This window comes from Protomyctophum bolini (assembly GCF_963924005.1).
Source record: "Protomyctophum bolini genome assembly, chromosome: 7".
Taxonomy (NCBI): domain Eukaryota; kingdom Metazoa; phylum Chordata; class Actinopteri; order Myctophiformes; family Myctophidae; genus Protomyctophum; species Protomyctophum bolini.
In genome coordinates this window covers 36,728,989-36,749,350 of record NC_137868.1, presented here as the reverse complement: position 1 = coordinate 36,749,350, position 20,362 = coordinate 36,728,989, and the positions used below count along the sequence as shown (strand labels likewise).

Below are 20,362 nucleotides of genomic sequence, written 5' to 3'. Positions count from 1 at the left end.
CTAATGGAACAATCCGTCTCATCGGTTTGTTGAATCAAAAGCCCTTGTGTAAAGCTTCAAGATATGACTTTGATAACAGTATAGCAACTACAAATACAGTTTCTGAAGAAACAGCATTATGCTATACCTACCTGCAAAAAAGATTAGCAGAAATAGTAGGACATGATACCTGTAGTCACTTAAGCTGAAATAGCCACTAAACTGCCCTTGTCTCCACCTGTGCTGCGGATGGTAAAATATTCAGGTCTCATCTATTGTGCCTTCATCACTGTTTCATATCGCTATTCAGTGGTTCTCAAACTGTGGGTCTAAATGATTTTGGTTGTGTAACATTCAACAGTAAACAGTTACAAATGTAATGTTGCTTTGGAGAGGGAAGTCTGGAACTCTCTGCTGGAGCTGTTGCCCCTGCGACCCGACTACGGATAAGCGGTTGAAGATGGATGGATGGATGAACAGTAAACAAACCAAAGTGACAATTTAAGGACTTTTAAGACCTTTATAATATCTCTAAAATGATTACTTTTTTAGATATCTTAATTGCGTCAAATAAACATATTGTCCAGTGGGTGGCGGTAGAAACAGTCCATGGGGTCACCGAAATCAGTAGGCGTCAACAGAGGGCCATGATAATTTCCAGTGACCTTAGACACGTTTTCAGTGACCTTCTATTTATGCCTGACCAATAGGCCTTAATGCCTGCAGCTAATATGACATGACATCCATTGTGTGCTAATTAATTAACCGTGTTTTGAAATAATGCATTTTGTTTGTCATCATTATTACCAGCATGGCTGGTACTTTAACCATAGACCAGACATTTTAAACCAAGTCCAAGTCCAGTAATCTGTGATTAACTGTGGCCACTGTGTGACTATGGCGAGTTTCTACACTGCCCCCTGGTGGTGAGTAATCATGATTATTGAAGACTGGTACTAATTTTAGTGGGAGAACCACAGATAGGCCTCAAATGCTACAAACACACACACACACACACACACACACACACACATACACACACACGCGCGCGCGCCTACACGCACACACGCACGCCTGAATTAAATTAAGGTTCTATAGTCTACATTTCGAATGCATGTTAGAATAATGAATAATGAATTCAATAGAATCATCCATTCCGAATAAGCCACTTAAGCCTAAAGCCCTATATGATTTGTCGCACAATAGGTATAGCAAAAATAGACGATATACAAGCTCACAACATGCAATGTTCTCTATTTTAGAAATAAATCACACTCGTGTGAAGTGAGGGGCACATTTCGTCATACTGTACATCATCATACATCATCATCATCATAGATCACATTCCGTGCTTAGCCAATCAAATCATCTCAAATTTGTACGCACAAACACAGAGCATAAACCCGGAAAGCTGGGCATAGGAGGGGCTAGTGGCCCTCAAAAATCACACTTGTGTGAAGTGAGGGGCACCCACTGAATTTATATCTGCCACATGGTGTTACATAAACATAAACGTATTTTGCTGTGTATAGTTATTTGCAGCAACAGAATGATATGCAGATGTTTAATAGGATGAGCCAACATGCTAACGTCACAGTCAGACTGGCCTCCAACTCTAATCAGCTAGTGATTATAATGCAAAGAAATAAGGTGCACCTAATGCCTCTCAGCCAATCACAAAGCGGACGGAATTGCGACGTCACCATCAACATAAAAGAGCGAGAGCGCATTCAATCAGTGTTATAAGAAGCTTGTTTTTAGCGTTTTTTGCTCATTAGTTAATCCTAGTTGAAGAGTGATGTTAGGACATCGTTTAAGATAATCACGAGAGACATATATAGGCTGGTAGTTTCAAGCGGTCACATCACCAAACAGGGAAGATCATGGAGCTTAAGTTCAGGCTATGTGTTGCCCTGCTCGCCATGGGTCTGTGCTGCCTCCGCCCGGCCTCCCCACACACCTTCAAAGCACCAGAGCCCAGAGGAGAACATTTCTTCGCAGAGTCCTTTGGCGAGGGGACGTTAGACGGCTGGGTGGTATCAAGTGCCAAGAAGGAAGGCGCCGATGAGGACATCGCCAGGTATGACGGTGAATGGGAGGTTGAAGAGATGAAGCTCAGCAAGCTTCCAGGAGACAAAGGCCTCGTCCTTAAGTCTCAGGACAAACACCACGCCATATCTACCCATTTTCCTAGACCTTTTATCTTTGACACTCAGCCCCTCGTTGTCCAGTATGAGGTGAACTTTCAGACAGTTCCTGACTGTGGTGGTGCATACCTCAAACTCCTGACCCAGACCCCCGACCTCGACCTGAAACGGTTTGCGGACACAACCCCCTACACCATAATGTTTGGGCCAGATAAGTGTGGAGAGGACCACAAGCTGCACTTCATCTTCAGACACAAGAACCCCAAGACGGGAGAGTTTGAGGAGAAACGCGCAAAGAAACCTGACGGCGACCTCAAGTCATACTTCACCGATAAAAGGACCCACCTGTACACACTGGTGGTGAAGCCAGACAACAGCTTTGAGATCCTGGTGGATGAAAAGGTGGTGAACAGCGGCAACCTGCTGACGGACATGACGCCCTCGGTCAATCCCCCTGCAGAGATCGAAGACCCGGATGACCGCAAGCCAGATGACTGGGATGAGAAGAACAAGAGCCAGAAGCCAAATGCCGTCAAACCTGATGATGTGAATGAAGACTCCCCTACATGGATCGCTGGCGCAGATGCAGTGGGCGGAGATGACACCGAATCTGCCGATGGTGAGGATGTGGCCGATGAATCTGACGTTGAACAACAACAAGGCGAAGACGAGGATGAGGATATAGATGATGAATCGGATGACAGAAGGGATAACCGGCGTGAGAATATGGACGATGAATCGGATGACTGGGATGAGGCTATGGACGATGAATCGGCTGCCACCTGGAAACCCAGGAAGATTCCCAACCCAGACTTCTTCGAGGACCTGCACCCGTTCAGAATGAGTCCGATCGGTGCCGTGGGGCTGGAGCTGTGGTCCACGTCACCCGATATCTTCTTCGACAACTTCCTAGTCACCAGCGACCACAGCACAGCCAAGCACTGGGCCAACGATGGCTGGTCTTTGAAGAGGGCCGCCGAGATGGAAGCCGAGGACAAAGCTGAGGAGGATGAGGAGTACGATGCTGAGGAGGAAGACGAGGATCGCGTGATTCACCAGGGTACGGCTGGTGGTCTTCCCTGGCCGCTTGTGCTGTATGTAGCCGTGGTCACGGTCCTGGCCACTGTGTTGGTCGGTGTCGTACACTACAAGAAGACGACGCCGAATAAAACCTGTGATGGAGATTCTGGAGATCACACGCATGAAGAGGAGGATTCCACGGAGTCGGATAACGATAGCGAAGGGGTGAGACGCAGGAGGTTAGACAAGTACTAGCCTATTTCACTGGCACAATGCTGGACGCAGATATGCCTGCATATGGAAATCCCCCTCTCCCAAGTCATGAGATGCTAGCCGCTCCAACATGTGACTTTGTGTGTATGCCATATTATCCCCCCTCACCCCAATTCCTATTCAAGTCAATGGGAAAATGGGAAAATATACTTTGTCATGTGGGTCAATACCTCATCATCAGACTTCATCATCTAGGCACCATGCACTCACTTCACACAAGTGTGATTTTGAATACTATTGCAATCAGTTAGCATTGTCAGTAAGGTAAGTACCAATTGTCCCATGATGTCAGTACCCATTGGGCAAAACAGTGTCCTATAATGTCAGTATTGTCTTTGGAGGCTAGTCAGCTGTCAGGGCTGCAGCCTACTGAGGATAACGAAATGCAACTTTGATGTTAATTTGACTTTTGTAATGCAAGTCAGTGCGGCTTGGGTCAGGCTGAAACTGTCCCCGAATTTGACATAATTTATTGTACAGCTGACTTGGACTGAAACCTTGTGCCTTCACCTGCACTATAACCTACCTGGGTAACGGGTCAGTAGTTGAACTTGTTTGTGTCCCATGATGGTGCGGTGAGGTGGTCAGACCCCGAGACTTGGGTGTTTTAATGCAGGTGACACGGGTGAACAAACACAGGAACATAAACCAAACCTAAACTAACACATGCAACACATTAATCCAACAAGGGTTGACTCGGGAACAAAATCATAATAATTGTATGATTACAAAAATCACACCCGTGTGAAGTGAGGGGCGCTCTAATTTTCGTACATCATCAGACATAAAGGTACATCCATGGGAATTTAATGTTTGTGTATTACAAAGTTTGTTGAGACACCAAAAGCTGGATATAGGAGGTGCTCAAAAAGAGAAAGCGCTGTGGCAGACACTAACAGATATTCTATGGATACTAGAATGGGGGACCAAATGGGCTCTTATAGCATCCACCTATTATTTCCTTTTGGTTGCTGTCGGGAGGTTTTGGATTTTTTTTTGTTCCTTAATAACTATTGAAACAATCTTTTCTGTAAAGATTTCATTGTGTAATGTATTTATTATTTTCTTGTCTAGTTTTGTTTCGTTTGTTGTCTTAATTGTTTGTGTGACTAAATTGAAAAAGCTATAAAAATTTGAATCAAATTTGAAAATTTGAAAAAAATAACTATTGAAACAATGAAAAGTATTAAAGATATCTTAATCCACTGGACCCACAAGCTAAAGTGGAACAAACGATCCATTCATTTTCATTCATTCAATAAACATCTTTAACCTTTCTCAAAGGTGTGGTTCCTTGACTCATGAACCTCATAAAGCACACAGTCCGTCCCATGGCATATACTTTTGTTGTCGACTTGTAGTCTATGGTTATTTTTAGTGTCATTATTTGTTGTTGTGGCAATTGAGGACTTTGGACATCTACATACACTCTGAGATATCTACTTACACATAGCATAATCCAACTGGGACAGTATGAGGTTAGACATAAAGTACATCCAGTTAGAAACAAAGCTGGTACTGGTAGCACTTTCTTGTTTCTTTTCGGCTTTATTATTTTCTTTCTCTATTCTACTGTACACTGTAGCTCTTCTTTGAAACTCCCTTGGAAAGTTTGAAGTTATAAAAAATTACTACAAAGTACCTACAGTACAGTATTAAACCACAGTTACAGGCACAAATAAAACAACCTTTTGACAAATTCCTGATACTTTGTACCAATGCAGTACCCGGTTTATTGTTTTTAATTGTTTTTGTTTTCACCTAATTGTGAATTTTAATCTAAAAGTCTTGGTTGCGATTTTTTCGCCACAATCACCATACTGTAGGGCGTGTAAGCATGTGTCTGTATCAGACCCATAGAGAGTTGCATCACAATTGCATCTTGCCAAACAGCGGTAGCCTGGCAGGGCCAGACTCATAAGGTGCATTCACTGAAGCTCCCTCCCCGTATAGCGGCTGCCTGTCACTATATGGTCGCCATATAGCAGGATGTTGCCTGTCGTAATAGTTCTACAAGCTCACAACGTGTCACGTTGTGAGTTTGTAGATCTGCTATTGTCTGTGAATGTTCCCCTAAGAATAGAGATGCGAGGGTTCAAGTGATTAATGTAAACTTGTTAGTGGGTCAACGTCAGCAGAGCACGTTAAAGAACCATACCATAGCAAGAGTAGTGCGATCTGCAGAGTGCATCATGAGAGGCGAGCTCCCCACACACCAGGAACTGTACAAAAAGCGGTGTATAGTCAAACAACATGCAGCTCATCATCAAGGACAAGCACCACGAGAGTCACAAGCTGTTTAACCGCTATACAACGACCGCGTCCGGGCATGGGCCTCTACCGCAGTATCAAGAGTAGCAGGCAGAAGCCTCGTTCCACAGCCTGATAACAGGCGGTGTAGGCTGGTCTCAGACCTACTGGTGGATTATACCAGGGACAAATTGACTTGGTTTCTTCCTTGGGCCTTGTGGATTATACACACGGTTTCTTCCTTGGGCCTTGTGGATTGTACAGACATGTGCCTTCATAACTTTTCATTTTTCCTTGCCTTAATTTCCTCATGGACCTACGTATGGATTAAACCGCGTCAGTCTACGTTTATGTGGATTATGCGGTCGTCACGCACTGACATTTTGCACCTAATCCTATGTACAACGCACTGATTTTTTTTCCTTTTTTCTAGCACCTTAACTGATGCTCATAAGTATATCATGCACAGCATACAATGTGCATGCTGTTTACGCACCTTTTATACCGTACTGTAGATATATGTTTTTTCTTTGATCTTCTTCCCCCCTTGCCCCCCCTCTTCTCCCCTCTCTTACTTCTAAGAAATAACGATACGATGGGCACAATTCACAAAAAACACCCACTTCTTTACTTCTGTAAACCTGTGATGTGACAATATAGCTGATTCTGAATAATACTAATAATAATAATAATAATACAAACTCATGTAAACTCCAAGAGTGTGCCAAAGTCGACAAAGGCTTCTTTTGCAGTTCATCAGTCAAATGACTTCTGGGGCTCGTCATTCATTTGCGTGTTGTCAGAGATGTTGTGGATAAGACTTTTATCACGTTTCTTTCCCCATAAACATTTAAAAATAGCAATAAGAGGGACAGCGAGACTGGGAATTCCTGCCAGTGTAAAGATGACGAGATACACCCAGAAAGGATAGGCCTCTTGCTCCATTACTGGGAAAGTCTCCTGAAAACATAAAGCATAAATGGTTATGTAGGCCTATACAGTATTGTGTGACAGTTGTTCATTGTTTTGCACGTTATACTGTATATTTACAAATTTCATTTAATTGATTAATAAGAACTCTACCGATTCAGGATTCCAGGTCTTGTAGAAGAGTTGTTCAGTAACTTTGGTGATGAGATAGAAGATCAGTATGACAGCCATGATGAGTGGGCTGACCACTCTCCATGTGGCCTGCCAGAACAGGTTGGGCTTGTGGCCGATCATGAACTTGATGTCGTCGTTGAACCTATGGGAAAACAATAAGCTCACCTGTCTCATAATCACAGTATAGAAAATGTCTTCCAAGTAGCTACAGAATATGTTGTATAGGCTACTACTGTCACCCACTTACAGTGCATTAGGTTATGAAAACTGAGATATTGAGATTGAACTTTTGAAATATATCTATTTTTTTAAATGCAGGAAAAGAAAATGGGATTTTTACTGGGAGTGTTCTAGGGTGCCTGCCCGGTGGCTTGCAAGCACCAATTCATGATGCTCACAGAGTCACAGCCCACAATTCTTTCCATTCTTTTTTACACACTGCAAAGTGCAAACTGCAACTGTTTTTTGCTAACAAAACTGTCATGTGAATGATGGCTCTGCCTCTAATCACGGGCACTGGAATGTTGCAAGACATTGCTTCCAAATGACAGGAAAACGGTTTACAACTTGCACAACATAATATATAGACATGTGTTTCCATTGTTTCCATTAGTTTGCAATCTTAAACCAATTAAGCTGTTTTATACTTTGGCCATTTTTTTTAACATTCAGACAAAAATGTTATCTCTTCGGCTATAATGATACGACAGGACCAATATAGGAACGGCAGGGTGACAGTGGTTAGACTGTATGTGGCTATAATGATACGACAGGACCAATATAGGAACGGCAGGGTGACAGTGGTTATAATGATACGACAGGACCAATATAGGAACGGCAGGGTGACAGTGGTTATAATGATACGACAGGACCAATAGGAACGGCAGGGTGACAGTGGTTAGACTGTATGTCTATAATGATACGACAGGACCAATATAGGAACGGCAGGGTGACAGTGGTTAGACTGTATGAACGGCAGGGTGACAGTGGTTAGACTGTATGTCTATAATGATACGACAGGACCAATATAGGAACGGCAGGGTGACAGTGGTTAGACTGTATGAACGGCAGGGTGACAGTGGTTAGACTGTATGAACGGCAGGGTGACAGTGGTTAGACTGTATGAACGGCAGGGTGACAGTGGTTAGACTGTATGAACGGCAGGGTGACAGTGGTTAGACTGTATGAACGGCAGGGTGACAGTGGTTAGACTGTATGAACGGCAGGGTGACAGTGGTTAGACTGTATGAACGGCAGGGTGACAGTGGTTAGACTGTATGAACGGCAGGGTGACAGTGGTTAGACTGTATGAACGGCAGGGTGACAGTGGTTAGACTGTATGAACGGCAGGGTGACAGTGGTTAGACTGTATGAACGGCAGGGTGACAGTGGTTAGACTGTATGAACGGCAGGGTGACAGTGGTTAGACTGTATGAACGGCAGGGTGACAGTGGTTAGACTGTATGAACGGCAGGGTGACAGTGGTTAGACTGTATGAACGGCAGGGTGACAGTGGTTAGACTGTATGAACGGCAGGGTGACAGTGGTTAGACTGTATGAACGGCAGGGTGACAGTGGTTAGACTGTATGAACGGCAGGGTGACAGTGGTTAGACTGTATGAACGGCAGGGTGACAGTGGTTAGACTGTATGAACGGCAGGGTGACAGTGGTTAGACTGTATGAACGGCAGGGTGACAGTGGTTAGACTGTATGAACGGCAGGGTGACAGTGGTTAGACTGTATGAACGGCAGGGTGACAGTGGTTAGACTGTATGAACGGCAGGGTGACAGTGGTTAGACTGTATGAACGGCAGGGTGACAGTGGTTAGACTGTATGAACGGCAGGGTGACAGTGGTTAGACTGTATGAACGGCAGGGTGACAGTGGTTAGACTGTATGTCCATTTGTTTTCTCTTGGTTACCTGTCTATTCCGTACACGTAGACAACAACGAGCACCTCACAGAGAGCAACGATCAACAGAGGGACGGATGGTCCGTAGACATCGAAGACGGTCAGCCAGTAGCTCCCTGAACCTTGGACAAATACCAAACCCACCAGGCAGCAGAGCGCACAAGTCACACCTGTGAAGAACACAAACAAGCCACATCAATAAAACTAATCATTTGGAGGCACCGTCGGCAAAGTGATTAAGGCACACATACCACCTAGGCCCTACTGACGCCTGACAGCGAGTCCCGGGTTCGATTCCAAGACCTTTGCTGCATGTCACTGAGTCACTCCCTGATTCTCTCTTCAATGTATCAATAAAAGGCAAGAATGCTGAGATGCTGCGATGCTCCGTTCTCTTAATTCAGGCTTGTCAATTAAGTGCAGTAATATCACAATGATCCCTGCACACAAGAGTCTGATGCGACCTTTTATTGCATCAACTTTTAGCCTTTTAAAGCATCACAGCAAAAATGCAACAATCACACTGGGATCGATTGAAAAGATGACGGACCATTATGGTCAGAAGGCAATGTCGGAGTAGGTTTGCAAGAGGTCAGAGAAGCATACTGTATGTTTGCTTTAAATGTTCGTCGGCGTCTGTGCAAGGGCCTCTCAAGCCTGATTTATCCTTTGTATGACTGTGTCAGACAGATTGATGTCCATGTGGGTGCATCGAAGCACATGCCTGCACTCCAGCTTGCCTTGTTGTAAACCTGACCTATACAGTAGCCTGCCCTACTTACTGAATCATGCATCCTGCAAATATAGCTGATCTACGTGCTCACAACACGTCGCATCTGCAACATGTTGTGAGCTTGTAGATCAACCGAGCAAAAGATTTCCATGAACGGAACTTTGAACTCACCATTGCCAACCTCTTTGGACCACGACTTGGGGTAGATTTTGAGGTCCTGTATGGTTACCATAACTCCCTCTATTTGACCAAACTGGGACGACATGCCGAGACAGAGGAGCATGACGAAGAACAGGACGGACCACACGGGAGAGATGGGCATCTTGGTGATGGCCTCTGTGAACACGATGAAGGCTAAACCAGTACCTTCAACTCCCTAGAGGGGACACAACACAACACAACACAAGACCAGAAGAGCATTGCTATACCATCACTTCAAAAAGGGGCAAAATTAGAGAATATAAATGGGCATTTTATATAGGGCATACAGTATATAAGTTAGATAATGATATAAATTCACAACTCGGGTCTGGTTTGTACCTGTGATGTACAACAGACTAGTACAAAACAGATGATGTTGCAACCTATATATCCATATACAGTATGGAGATCTAAGGGTTTGAGGCCAGATTATTGCTGGCCAATATTGATGACATAATGGGCTTAATTGCGACAACAGGTCACATTTACTATGACCATCTCCATCCCTGGTGATGTCACGAGACCTGGGCACCATATAGGGGGGCATTCCCATGTATGAGGATATTGAGTGACAGTGACTGATGGGAAATCCATGTATGGGGATAATGAGTGACTGACGGGAAATGAACGATTTCATATAGCAAATGCGAATAACATCTTACCTCACTTAGGAAAGTATTCAAGTCACACGTCTTCAGATCCAGCCCTTGAACGACGTCCATGTTCGTCTGATTGAAATCCTGCAGAACCTGGTCGTAGTTGTTCTCGGTGATGTGGCCTTCAGGAAGGTCAAACGCGTTGAGCAATGCCAAGATGTTCCTGAGAGCAAAAACACATACAGTATGTTAGACTACTGTACGTTGTCATAATCCACTAAGTGTCTCGTTCAGAGACACCTCGACACATTAGTGGGGGCTGAGAATTCAACTGGCTGAGACCATCTGCTTCTCTACCCATTCAGCCATGGCCGCCCGCATTGGTTGATCTGGCAACGATGTAACGCCATAGCCGTGAGTAATGCTTAATTCATGCTCTGTCGCTCACCGAAAAATTGCGACGCTTGTGAGCTTGCCGGTCGGCTACTTTTGTCGAGCAACACCATCGTATGATGAAGTATGGCCTAGATCAGGATTCAAACTGAGACGCATCTTTAGAAATCTGAAACCATCTACGAATGTGCAGGTTCAAATCCATTTTGGTAAAAATCTGAGGCCTATATTTATTTTTGGCTGGTCAGACTTGATCAAACCAATCTGATACCAGGTCCTGCCAAATGCCACATTATACCAATATAAATATACAGTATATGTGGCTGCAAGTGTGAACATAACCATTATTGTCAAATGATACGCACCCGCTGAGACAGCTGTCGTAGCGGTCCGTGGCCCTGAAGCCGATGATGGTGTAGATGACGGTGGCAGCGAACACAGAGGTGCAGCCGTTGATTATGCCGATGATCACTGCATCCTGCTCACAGTTGTTACTGTGGAGAGAAGACACACAGGGCAACGGAGCAATCTATAAGATACAGTTTAGATAAGACCATCCTTTTATAGACTCTAAGGTGAGAGTCAATATAGCAGATACGGGCAACAACTGAAGAAAGTGAGCAAATAATAGTTTTGATCTTGTTTTTGTTACTGATTTAATTGCCGTGTCTAATAATCCCATGTGGGACGGGTCAAGAAATTATAATATCCCTTCATTCATTCATTATTCATTCATGCATTCATGCATTCATGCATTCATTAAATACCCAATTAAAACCACATCTACAACAACTTTGAAATTGTATTATAGGCTATTACATTTCATTGCCATTTATTAAATTTATTAAACGATTTTGTTCATTATATTGGATGATTATTCTCCAATTCCCTTGTCCTAACATTGAATAATTATTCTCCAATTCCTTGGTTTCTCTTAATCTTTCCTTTCAATCTTTGGTAACATTCTAAAACAGTGGCTTACTGTACTGAGTTATAGCTGGAGAAGGAGATGAGCCCACCAAACGCCAACGAGAAGGAATAGAAGACCTGAGCACCTGCATCCAACCAGGTCGATGGATTCATCAGCTCTGCCAACTGAGACAAACATTATTTATTTGTATACAGTAATAAACAATAAACCAGGGTCTTCCTGCCTCTCCAGCTTCTTTAGTAAACAGAAAAATAATTGGGGTACTTTTATCCAATCAGGAGAGAGAGGTGTCATACAGGATAAACAAGTTAAATTGCAAGTGATAAAACCCAAAAATGTAACGGGGCAGAAAAATGTATCCCTTGATCGGATAAAATTGGTATCCCGATCCCGATTTCCTGTTTACTGAAGACCTGGAGAGCAGGAGAGACCCCTGTTACTGAACACACACTGTCATAGAGCTCAAACCTTTTAAGCACAATAAAAACAACTCTTTAACAAATCATAAATTCTTGCGTGACTACAGTATGAGCAGCTGGCATTAAACCATACTAGGAAAAAAAAACAATGTTAATTTATCTTTGATTGATTTCGTTACTACTACTCACACCTGTAACACATGCTGTCATATAACTGACTGCACTACAATGAATCAAAGACAAAACCTAAAGAGCCGACAAAGCAATTTACACATGCAGGATGCAGCTTACATCTGGAGTGAAGAGGAACTTCAGTCCGTTCGTAGCCCCCTTCAGGGTCAGGCCTCTGATCAGAAAGATGGTCAGCACTACATAGGGAAGTGTTGCAGTTACATACACCACCTCGGGAGAAGGACACATGGGGACACATTGATGCTTATTTCTGCACTGTAATCGAACCAAATTATTTAAGAGTTGCCGATCTATGCAAGCTGAAATGTGTTTTCTTCTTTATAACGACATGCCCACAATTTATATTTGCTATTTATATTTATATCTGCTGCATGATGAGTATAAAAGTATAAAACGACAGGAGTTGACCCAAAGGGCTTGCCAATTTAGGCAGATGAGTACATAACAATATAACCATAATAGGCTACTGTAAATAATCACTCAAGGCTGCTTGGTTTCAGACGGCACTTAATATGGCACAGCCTCGCGTGAACACGCATACCGAGTGCAAGTGTGTAGGGCGAGTGGCGAGGAGGCGGTTTAAAAAAGGAAGAGTCCACGAATCCTATATACTATTATGACATAGGAATTTGCCAGCAGATGCCACTGTCGAGGGACATCTGTTTTCATTGCAGCTCAAAAGGCTTTGGAACACACAGAGAAAACCACAGGCCACAGAACATCCACTGAATGTCCAAAGTTCAGGTTGTGTGGGTGTAATTGAGGTCAAAAAACCTAAAATTAAATAAAAATAAAGTCGCCTACCTTCCCAGTAGTCTCAATGCCACGGACAATGCAGACATAGAGCACGGCCCAGGCAGCGATGTGACACAGCACCATGGGCCACTGCAGCCCTCCACTGTCCTCAATGCTGGCCGTTGTGTTCAGAGTCTGTCTGTACCAGAAGTAATCTGAAGGGGAGCTCCGCTCACACTCCAACACTACGCCTGACACAATATTACACATTATAATGTTAAATAACAGCTCTAACACACACACACACACGCACGCACGCACGCACGCACGCACGCACGCATGCTCTGCACGCACGCACACGCACGCACGCACGCACGCACGCACGCACGCACGCACGCACGCACGCACGCACACACGCACGCACACACGCACGCATGCACGCACACACACACACACACACACACACACACACACACACACACATACACACACTAATTGTTGCCACTAATTTGGCCGCCCACTCCAAATATCCTCATCATGGCCCCCCCACTGGCCCCAGCGGCCCATGGCCTGCAGGTTGAGAATGGCTGGTTTAGGCATGCATCATGTGTTGGGGTATTGTATTTCCACTCTGCAGTATAGGGTCGTTCCGATACCGATAACAGTATCGTAAAAGCTCACACTATTAGATCGGAATGCAAGTTCTAAATATAGGAATCGGTATTTGTATGTACATAAAAGATCGGTAGCTCTACTCTACCTGTCAGATTGTCGTTGGTTGGACACAGGCTCCACGGCAGAGGGCTTTGGAACGAGTTAAAGAAGAACCACAAGACCCAGGCAATGATGCTGTTGTAGTAGAGGCTGATCGTCAGGGACACACACATGGACGCAATACCTTGATATGGAACACAGAGAGAGCAATGAGACAATGTATAGCAGACAGACTTAAAAGTGCAAAATTGGAGTCAGCAAGGTATACACATGCCGCTCATAAACTCTGAAAAATAACAGAGGAGACTTGGAAAACAGTTTCCTCTGTTATTCACCTTGTTGACCCAGGAGCAAGGGACTACAGTATAAGACATATCATGATGAACCTTACTACAACCCAGGATAATCACTTTTAATTCCACAGTTGGAGGGGGGGGGGGGGGGGGGGATTAAATAATACCTGGCACTTAAAGAGCTAAGAGTGAAGAGGTGAAACTAATTTTAACTGTTTAGTGAAGTCATATTTATTCACCACGTTGCACTGATTTAGGTATAGGCACATTGAATAATGTACAGTATCAGGTGTATCCTATATCTATTCCACCCGGAAAATACATTTTATAAATGTGATCATATCCGATACTGTGCGATTCCACAGTAAGCTGAACATGATAAAGTTTGAATGGAGTGAAAGTACATGTGTAGGATTATAGTTGGGTTTTGAGGAAACGAAAAGTGCACACTGTATAGATCTATAGTGCACTCGCTGCAGTAGCAGCGAGTGCACTAACCGACATTTTTAGGCAGCCCTACTTACCGATTCCCATCAAGTAAGGATGAACTGTGGACCAGCATCCCAAGCTGCCTTGTCTTAGACGCTGACCGATGGCAAACTCCAAGTGGAGGAGCGGGATTCCCTCCAACACCAGCAGGATCAGGAAGGGAATTATAAAGGCACCTTAAAAAGAGGAAGAATAACAATGGCAGTGGTGGAAAGTAACTAAGTACATTTGCTTAAGTACTGTGTACTTAGGTATAGGCTACAATATTGAGGTACTTTTACTTGGCTGGAGTATTTCCAATTTTCTACTCCACTACATCTCAGAGGAAACTATTTTTTAACAACTTTAGTTACTATATTACTTTGTAGATTTCGATAATTAATACAAAACACACAAAACACTTCGGCCATTTGAAAATAGCAGATCTACAATGTGAGCTTGTACATTGGCTATGAACTTATGAAATGGTGCTTTTACCAATAAAACTTTTAAAATTGTGAGTACTTTTTCCACCACAGAATAGTGGTGACCATCGGAAAATAATAAATAAATGAAACGAGTGAGTGAGTGAGTGAGTGAGTGATCAATCACGTGGCCATGTGTTTTTTGGCCCATGACATCAGCATAAGACAGAGTAGCCTATTTTAACATAAGGCATGTGGTTAGCGGCGCATTATGTCGTTTAGTCACCAGGGGGCGCCATTTCACTCATAGCCTATAACTGAAGATATTCCACTTTTTGATGGACATCAGTAAAGGAGCTAATAGGCACATACTGTACATCAGTGGTTTTCAAAGTGGGGTCCAATGTGTTGTGTTCCTAGTGAAACATTTTCAAATATAATATATATATATTAATTTGGAGGTCCATGACACGGAAATGTTTTGAGAACCATGCACTTCTGTGCTGTACATCATACTTTAGTAAACACAAGTAAGACGCGCAAACGCGGGAAGCGAAGGCACCATGACTCAGCCATAACCATATAAGGAGTCCCCAAAGCAGCTCCATATATGGGCACAAAAGCGTGACACACAGACACACGGACACACAGACAGACATGATCTGCTAGGTCTCATAGTAAGTGCTCACTGCATTCGCAATCACTGCGTTCGCAATCAGATCAATAGGCCAAAGAGAAAACCTCAGTTTTTGCCTTTTATTGGGGAAATTCAAAAGCACATAATCACAGGAGATATACATTAGGCACGAGGGGTATGTGGTGGTGGTTAAAGTACAATGTAGGCTGTAAATCCCTCACAGTAAGCATTTCTCAAGGCTTTTCTATGAGCATATATCAAACTTCTTATCCTGTTATTGCTTGTTAAGTTGATCGGTGAGTCTGTCTACTGAAGTAGAGAGACTTTCTACACCACCACAGAGACTTGAGGTCCCTATAGCACAAAACATGGTCACTGACACAAAACATTTTGGCATGAAAAAGGTTTGAGAACTACTGATTTAGATGGCGTTTTTAGAATCGCCCTCAGATCTTAATGGGTTAATAAATCGGTGCTATTGAGCACCCTTTGCATCTGTGTGTGGGTTTTACAAATATTGAAACAAAGATATATATATATATTTTTCAATGATGGACAAAACAACTATCTCCACATTAATGGTCAAAAACCTCCTAACTCCACTTGAGCTGGATTTGGTAAAGTGATGATAATATAAGGTCGCATTCAAATATCTGAAAATGTATAAAGTCACCATAGCAACTTTGACTTTGAAAAAACAAAATCCTTTTGGACACAGCTTGTCTCTGCCCGACAGCAGAAATACAGTCTGTGTACCTTATATTTCTCAACTCTTATCAGAAGTATGTTAGAATGTGTGACCTGTTTTCCTTGCTTACATTATGTTTATATTCTTCTCTCCATTTCTGAAAACTACAAATAATGGGTGCCAAATACAATTGAAGCTGAACTTGGCCAGTGGTGCCATATGGAGTCCCACCTTGTTCACATTTATCCTCACATTCAGTCCTTATATGCTTATTGCATTTCTTATTTTAGTGCAGATTAATCTGATTTCAGATTGACACTGAGTGAATAACAATCCACACCCATCCATCTGCATGTGACATGGTGTATCACACATCTAGATCACCCATCCATCTGCATGTGACATGGTGTATCACACATCTACAGTAGATCATGATTCCTAGGCTGCAACCATTATGCATATATTCATTTAGCAACTCTTGACCATGGTGTCCCTAATTATTTTCCAGAAATATTGAAAATAGTGAATTTCTCTTCTCTTGACAATAGACTACTGAACAACTCAAGTTAATTTGCATCAAAGTCACATCAGTTACCTCTGGAAAATGGAAATGTTATTGAGGAAAAGTACACAAAGTATTGGGATAATAGTAAGTAAGTGTAAGTACTTTTTCCACTCCAATTTTTGTCTGCCTTTTGCCGAAGATTGCTGATCTACAAAGCTTGTAGGCCTAGACTTCAGCAATTAGATCAGCAATTTTCAAATAGCAAGAATAAAATAGGGAGTAAGTGGATGATGTGTGTTTTGCAATAATACTCTAAATCTGCAAAGTAACTTGCAACTAAAGCTGCATCTAAAACCTTTTAGTGGAGTACAATATTTGCCTCTGAGATCTGGTGGGGTAGAAGGGTTATAACTAGGAAATACTCAAGTAAAGTTAATACATATACCTCAAAACCGTACTTACCAAGTAAACATACTTAGCTATATACTTTCCACCACAGTTTACCTCCTCCGTGACTCTGACACAGGTAGGGGAAGCGCCAGACGTTGGACAGCCCCACGCAGAAGCCCACGCAGGTCAGCATGTACTGGGTCTTGTTCTCCCATTTGGGCCTGGTGTCTGCCTCGTCCGTCTCCAGCTTCTCCAGCTGCTCGTAGGACAGTATCCTGGCCTCCAGGCCCGGGTTGGGGAGCTGCAGTCTCATGGCTCCTCTATTGCCAATAACTATAAGATGTGATTGTGGCCCTGTGTGCAGTCAGTGTGCGTGCGTGCGCGTGTGTGTGTGTGTGTGTGTGTGTGTGTGTGTGTGTGTGTGTGTGTGTACAGTTGAGGAATGGACTGCTGTTCAAGGAGACTCCTCCTGTAGTGTTATCGTTCCTGTTATCATTCCTGCACATGTACTGTATGGACAGGGTCCATACAGTACATGTGCGCCTTGTTGGGCAACACGATCCCATTCGAAAGAACGTGCATGGATACTCATTGACCACACGATGAAAACATTCATAGATTAAGTCAGGTCTCGCCATTATGTAACATATTTACTTCTTACCCATTGCATGTGTTACGTATTCCAATGTTCAAGTTTCAAGTGGCATTTCTGATTTTGTGTGGATGATAATAAATCCATAAATGTGACTTAAATGACCTTATAGCTTAGCTTGGTTATATTTCTGACCATCTGTAAACATTCTATAGCATTGCCGTACGTGGTAATGTTTTCGATAAGCATTTGTTGAGAACGAGAGATTTATTTAATAACAAAATGTGTACATTTTCCAACTTGCGGACGCCATAGCATATTACTCCCTCATTTCTTGTTGACCTCTAACCTCTGTTTAATGGTTGCCCTGTGTTGCGTATATCTGCGTGCAGTACCCTTTTGTGCGGCTTAGGTGTGCTCACGCCCAATGTGTGTGGTGGTCAGTGCTGTCTCTGTGAGAGAAACAAGCTGACAGGTCCACGAAAACAAACCCAAAAGAAGCGACCATTGCATATGATCTCACTCTCAGGACCCTTTTCCACCAAAATAACATTGGTTCTAGAACTGGTTCCGTTCTAGATTCTTGGAACCATTGGTGCTCTCACAGCACCGGCGGCCATTTATTTTCCGAACCAACTTTTAGATTTCTGAACCAATTCATTTTCAGTGAAAAAACAGTGAAAATAATAACCAAACTGGTTCAACACCGGTGGAAAAAGGACCAGTGGGTCCACAGCTAAATGACTTGATACACCATCAAAATACCTACAAGCTCTGCACGTGTTATGATGATGTTGTGTTGTGAGCTTGTAAATCTTCTAATTTTCAATTAGCTTATGTATTTCTTTTGAAAATAGCAGATCTTGAAAACAGCTGATCTACATGTTCAGAAGACCTCACGATGCGACACATTGTGAGCTTGTAGATCTGCTATTTACAAAAAGAAAAGAAAAGAAAGAAACAAAGGATGGAATGGAATTTGGAGTATGGAATATATTGGAATATAAACATTTTAACAATACAAATATTGCATGGGGTGGGTCCCTGCCCTGGCACAAAATGTTTTCAGATGGATAGCCTATAGGCCTACAGTACACTACATAGCCTACTATTTATTAATTTGGAGGTCATTGACATGAAAATGTTTGAGAAGGACACTAGACAGCAAGCCCAAATAAACAACTACACTTTAGAAACAAACCCCAACTGCAACAACCAAAACACATGCAACTTTACAGAAGAAAAACGAGCCCAAAGACCCTTATAATAAAATAAGCAGACGTGGCAACACACTGGGGGGACTGTAGGCTCTGTCTGTAGCCTGATGTATACCAGAACAGGTGCACAGCTGCAGTGAAGTCACGCCTACATCACTATTCACGGCTTAAATCAGCCATCACCAAAACTACAACTAAAACGAGTTTACAATTAATATATTTTATATATTTTCTATGTGCCCGGAAGCTGTGTAGCCTACTTTTATTTTTTGTTTTTGTTTGTTTGATGTTGATGTAGTAGACTATGACTGTCATGACTGTCTGGCCTATAGTTGTGTGTATACAGTATGATCTGAACGTATATAGTTTGACAGTTTGAGCACAAGCGTACTACAAATGGTTTGAGGCGATTCTTTATTTTGACAGAAGTGTTCGAGAGGGTTAAGGACTGTATTAGGTGGCAGGGTAGGGCAGTAGTATTCGCCACAGGGAATTGGTAAGAATTCACAAGGAGACAAGGATGAAGTGTTGCTCGTAGGCACAGTCTTTGTTAAATGTAGGCAGCACAGCACAATTAAAGAGCACAGTATGGTAGATTGGCAAGACACAATAATCTTTGTCCGTTCATGTGTGTGGTTCTAAAGGAGGGAGGGAGACAAAGGAGATCACAATATATAGTATGCATTGCTTACAATACAGCAAACTCCTCCATAACTAACAGTAGTTTACTCCACAAAGCACATAACACTCACTAGAACATACACCATGTACACAGCAGTTAAGTATTCACAAAGAATCACTTAAGTATATCAGCTTCATGAAAGGAAATTATCACCATCATCAAATACAACATAAGGGAACTATATTGGAACTCATATTCTGTATATTAACACATGGTTGCCACTTGCCACATTGAAATCAAACCAATCATACTAATCATTAGTCTTGTCATTTACATGAATCAGAACCAAATAACAACAATAATGTTGGTAACTGTCTTTGGGTCAGTGACGCACACAACATAAACATTTGACAGGTAGTCGACTGGTAACACAGTAAAACAGACTAAATAAGATAGAAATGTTCAGCTCTGTTGCTGGCATATTCTCCTGTCCTGTTCTGAAGTAAATGAAAGCTCTCATCAAGGGCACGGTGACCCATGTGCTAATAATCACACCTGCACTGGATGTGACTTAATTGTCCATTTCAATTAGGGCCTTTTGTACAAGAAGAGTCGGGGCTTGTGTGAATGTAGTTTTATAGATTTAGGTTTTGCCTTGAAGAAGGGCTAAAGAAATGTGTCAGAGTCAGACACAGACACAATAGGCAGAAGTAGTGGTAGTTTACAACGGTTCTTTGCAGCAGACTTTTCACACCAACAACCACCAGAGGTCGCCGTTATGCATGTAATAGGAGAGCTTCTGTTTCCTGCTGACTGACTGGAGGCTGGAGCATGCCTGGCCGATATGCTGGCAGAGTCTATGAGAGAGAGAGAGAGAGAGAGAGAGAGAGAGAGAGAGAGAGAGACAGAGGGAGACAGAGAGAGA

General features: G+C 42.9%; 2 protein-coding genes across 2 annotated transcripts; one reads left to right on the top strand and one right to left on the bottom strand.

The window, feature by feature from the left end:
* Positions 1-1,862: 1,862 nt before the first annotated feature.
* LOC308318680 (calnexin-like) lies at positions 1,863-3,401 on the top strand (the record flags this gene model as incomplete). The annotated part of the gene is made up of 1 exon (XM_080768304.1): positions 1,863-3,401. One exon carries the CDS (start codon positions 1,863-1,865, stop codon positions 3,399-3,401), a length of 1,539 nt encoding a protein of 512 aa, XP_080624430.1.
* Positions 3,402-6,425: 3,024 nt separating this feature from the next.
* Positions 6,426-17,319, bottom strand: LOC308318679 (sodium-dependent neutral amino acid transporter B(0)AT1-like; the record flags this gene model as incomplete). Its single annotated transcript, XM_080768303.1, has 12 exons — positions 6,426-6,629; positions 6,753-6,915; positions 8,697-8,856; positions 9,591-9,795; positions 10,283-10,439; positions 10,975-11,103; positions 11,592-11,704; positions 12,251-12,361; positions 12,956-13,137; positions 13,647-13,784; positions 14,418-14,558; positions 17,121-17,319. The coding sequence occupies 12 exons, from the start codon at positions 17,317-17,319 to the stop codon at positions 6,426-6,428; spliced, it is 1,902 nt and encodes a 633-aa protein (XP_080624429.1).
* Positions 17,320-20,362: the final 3,043 nt, after the last annotated feature.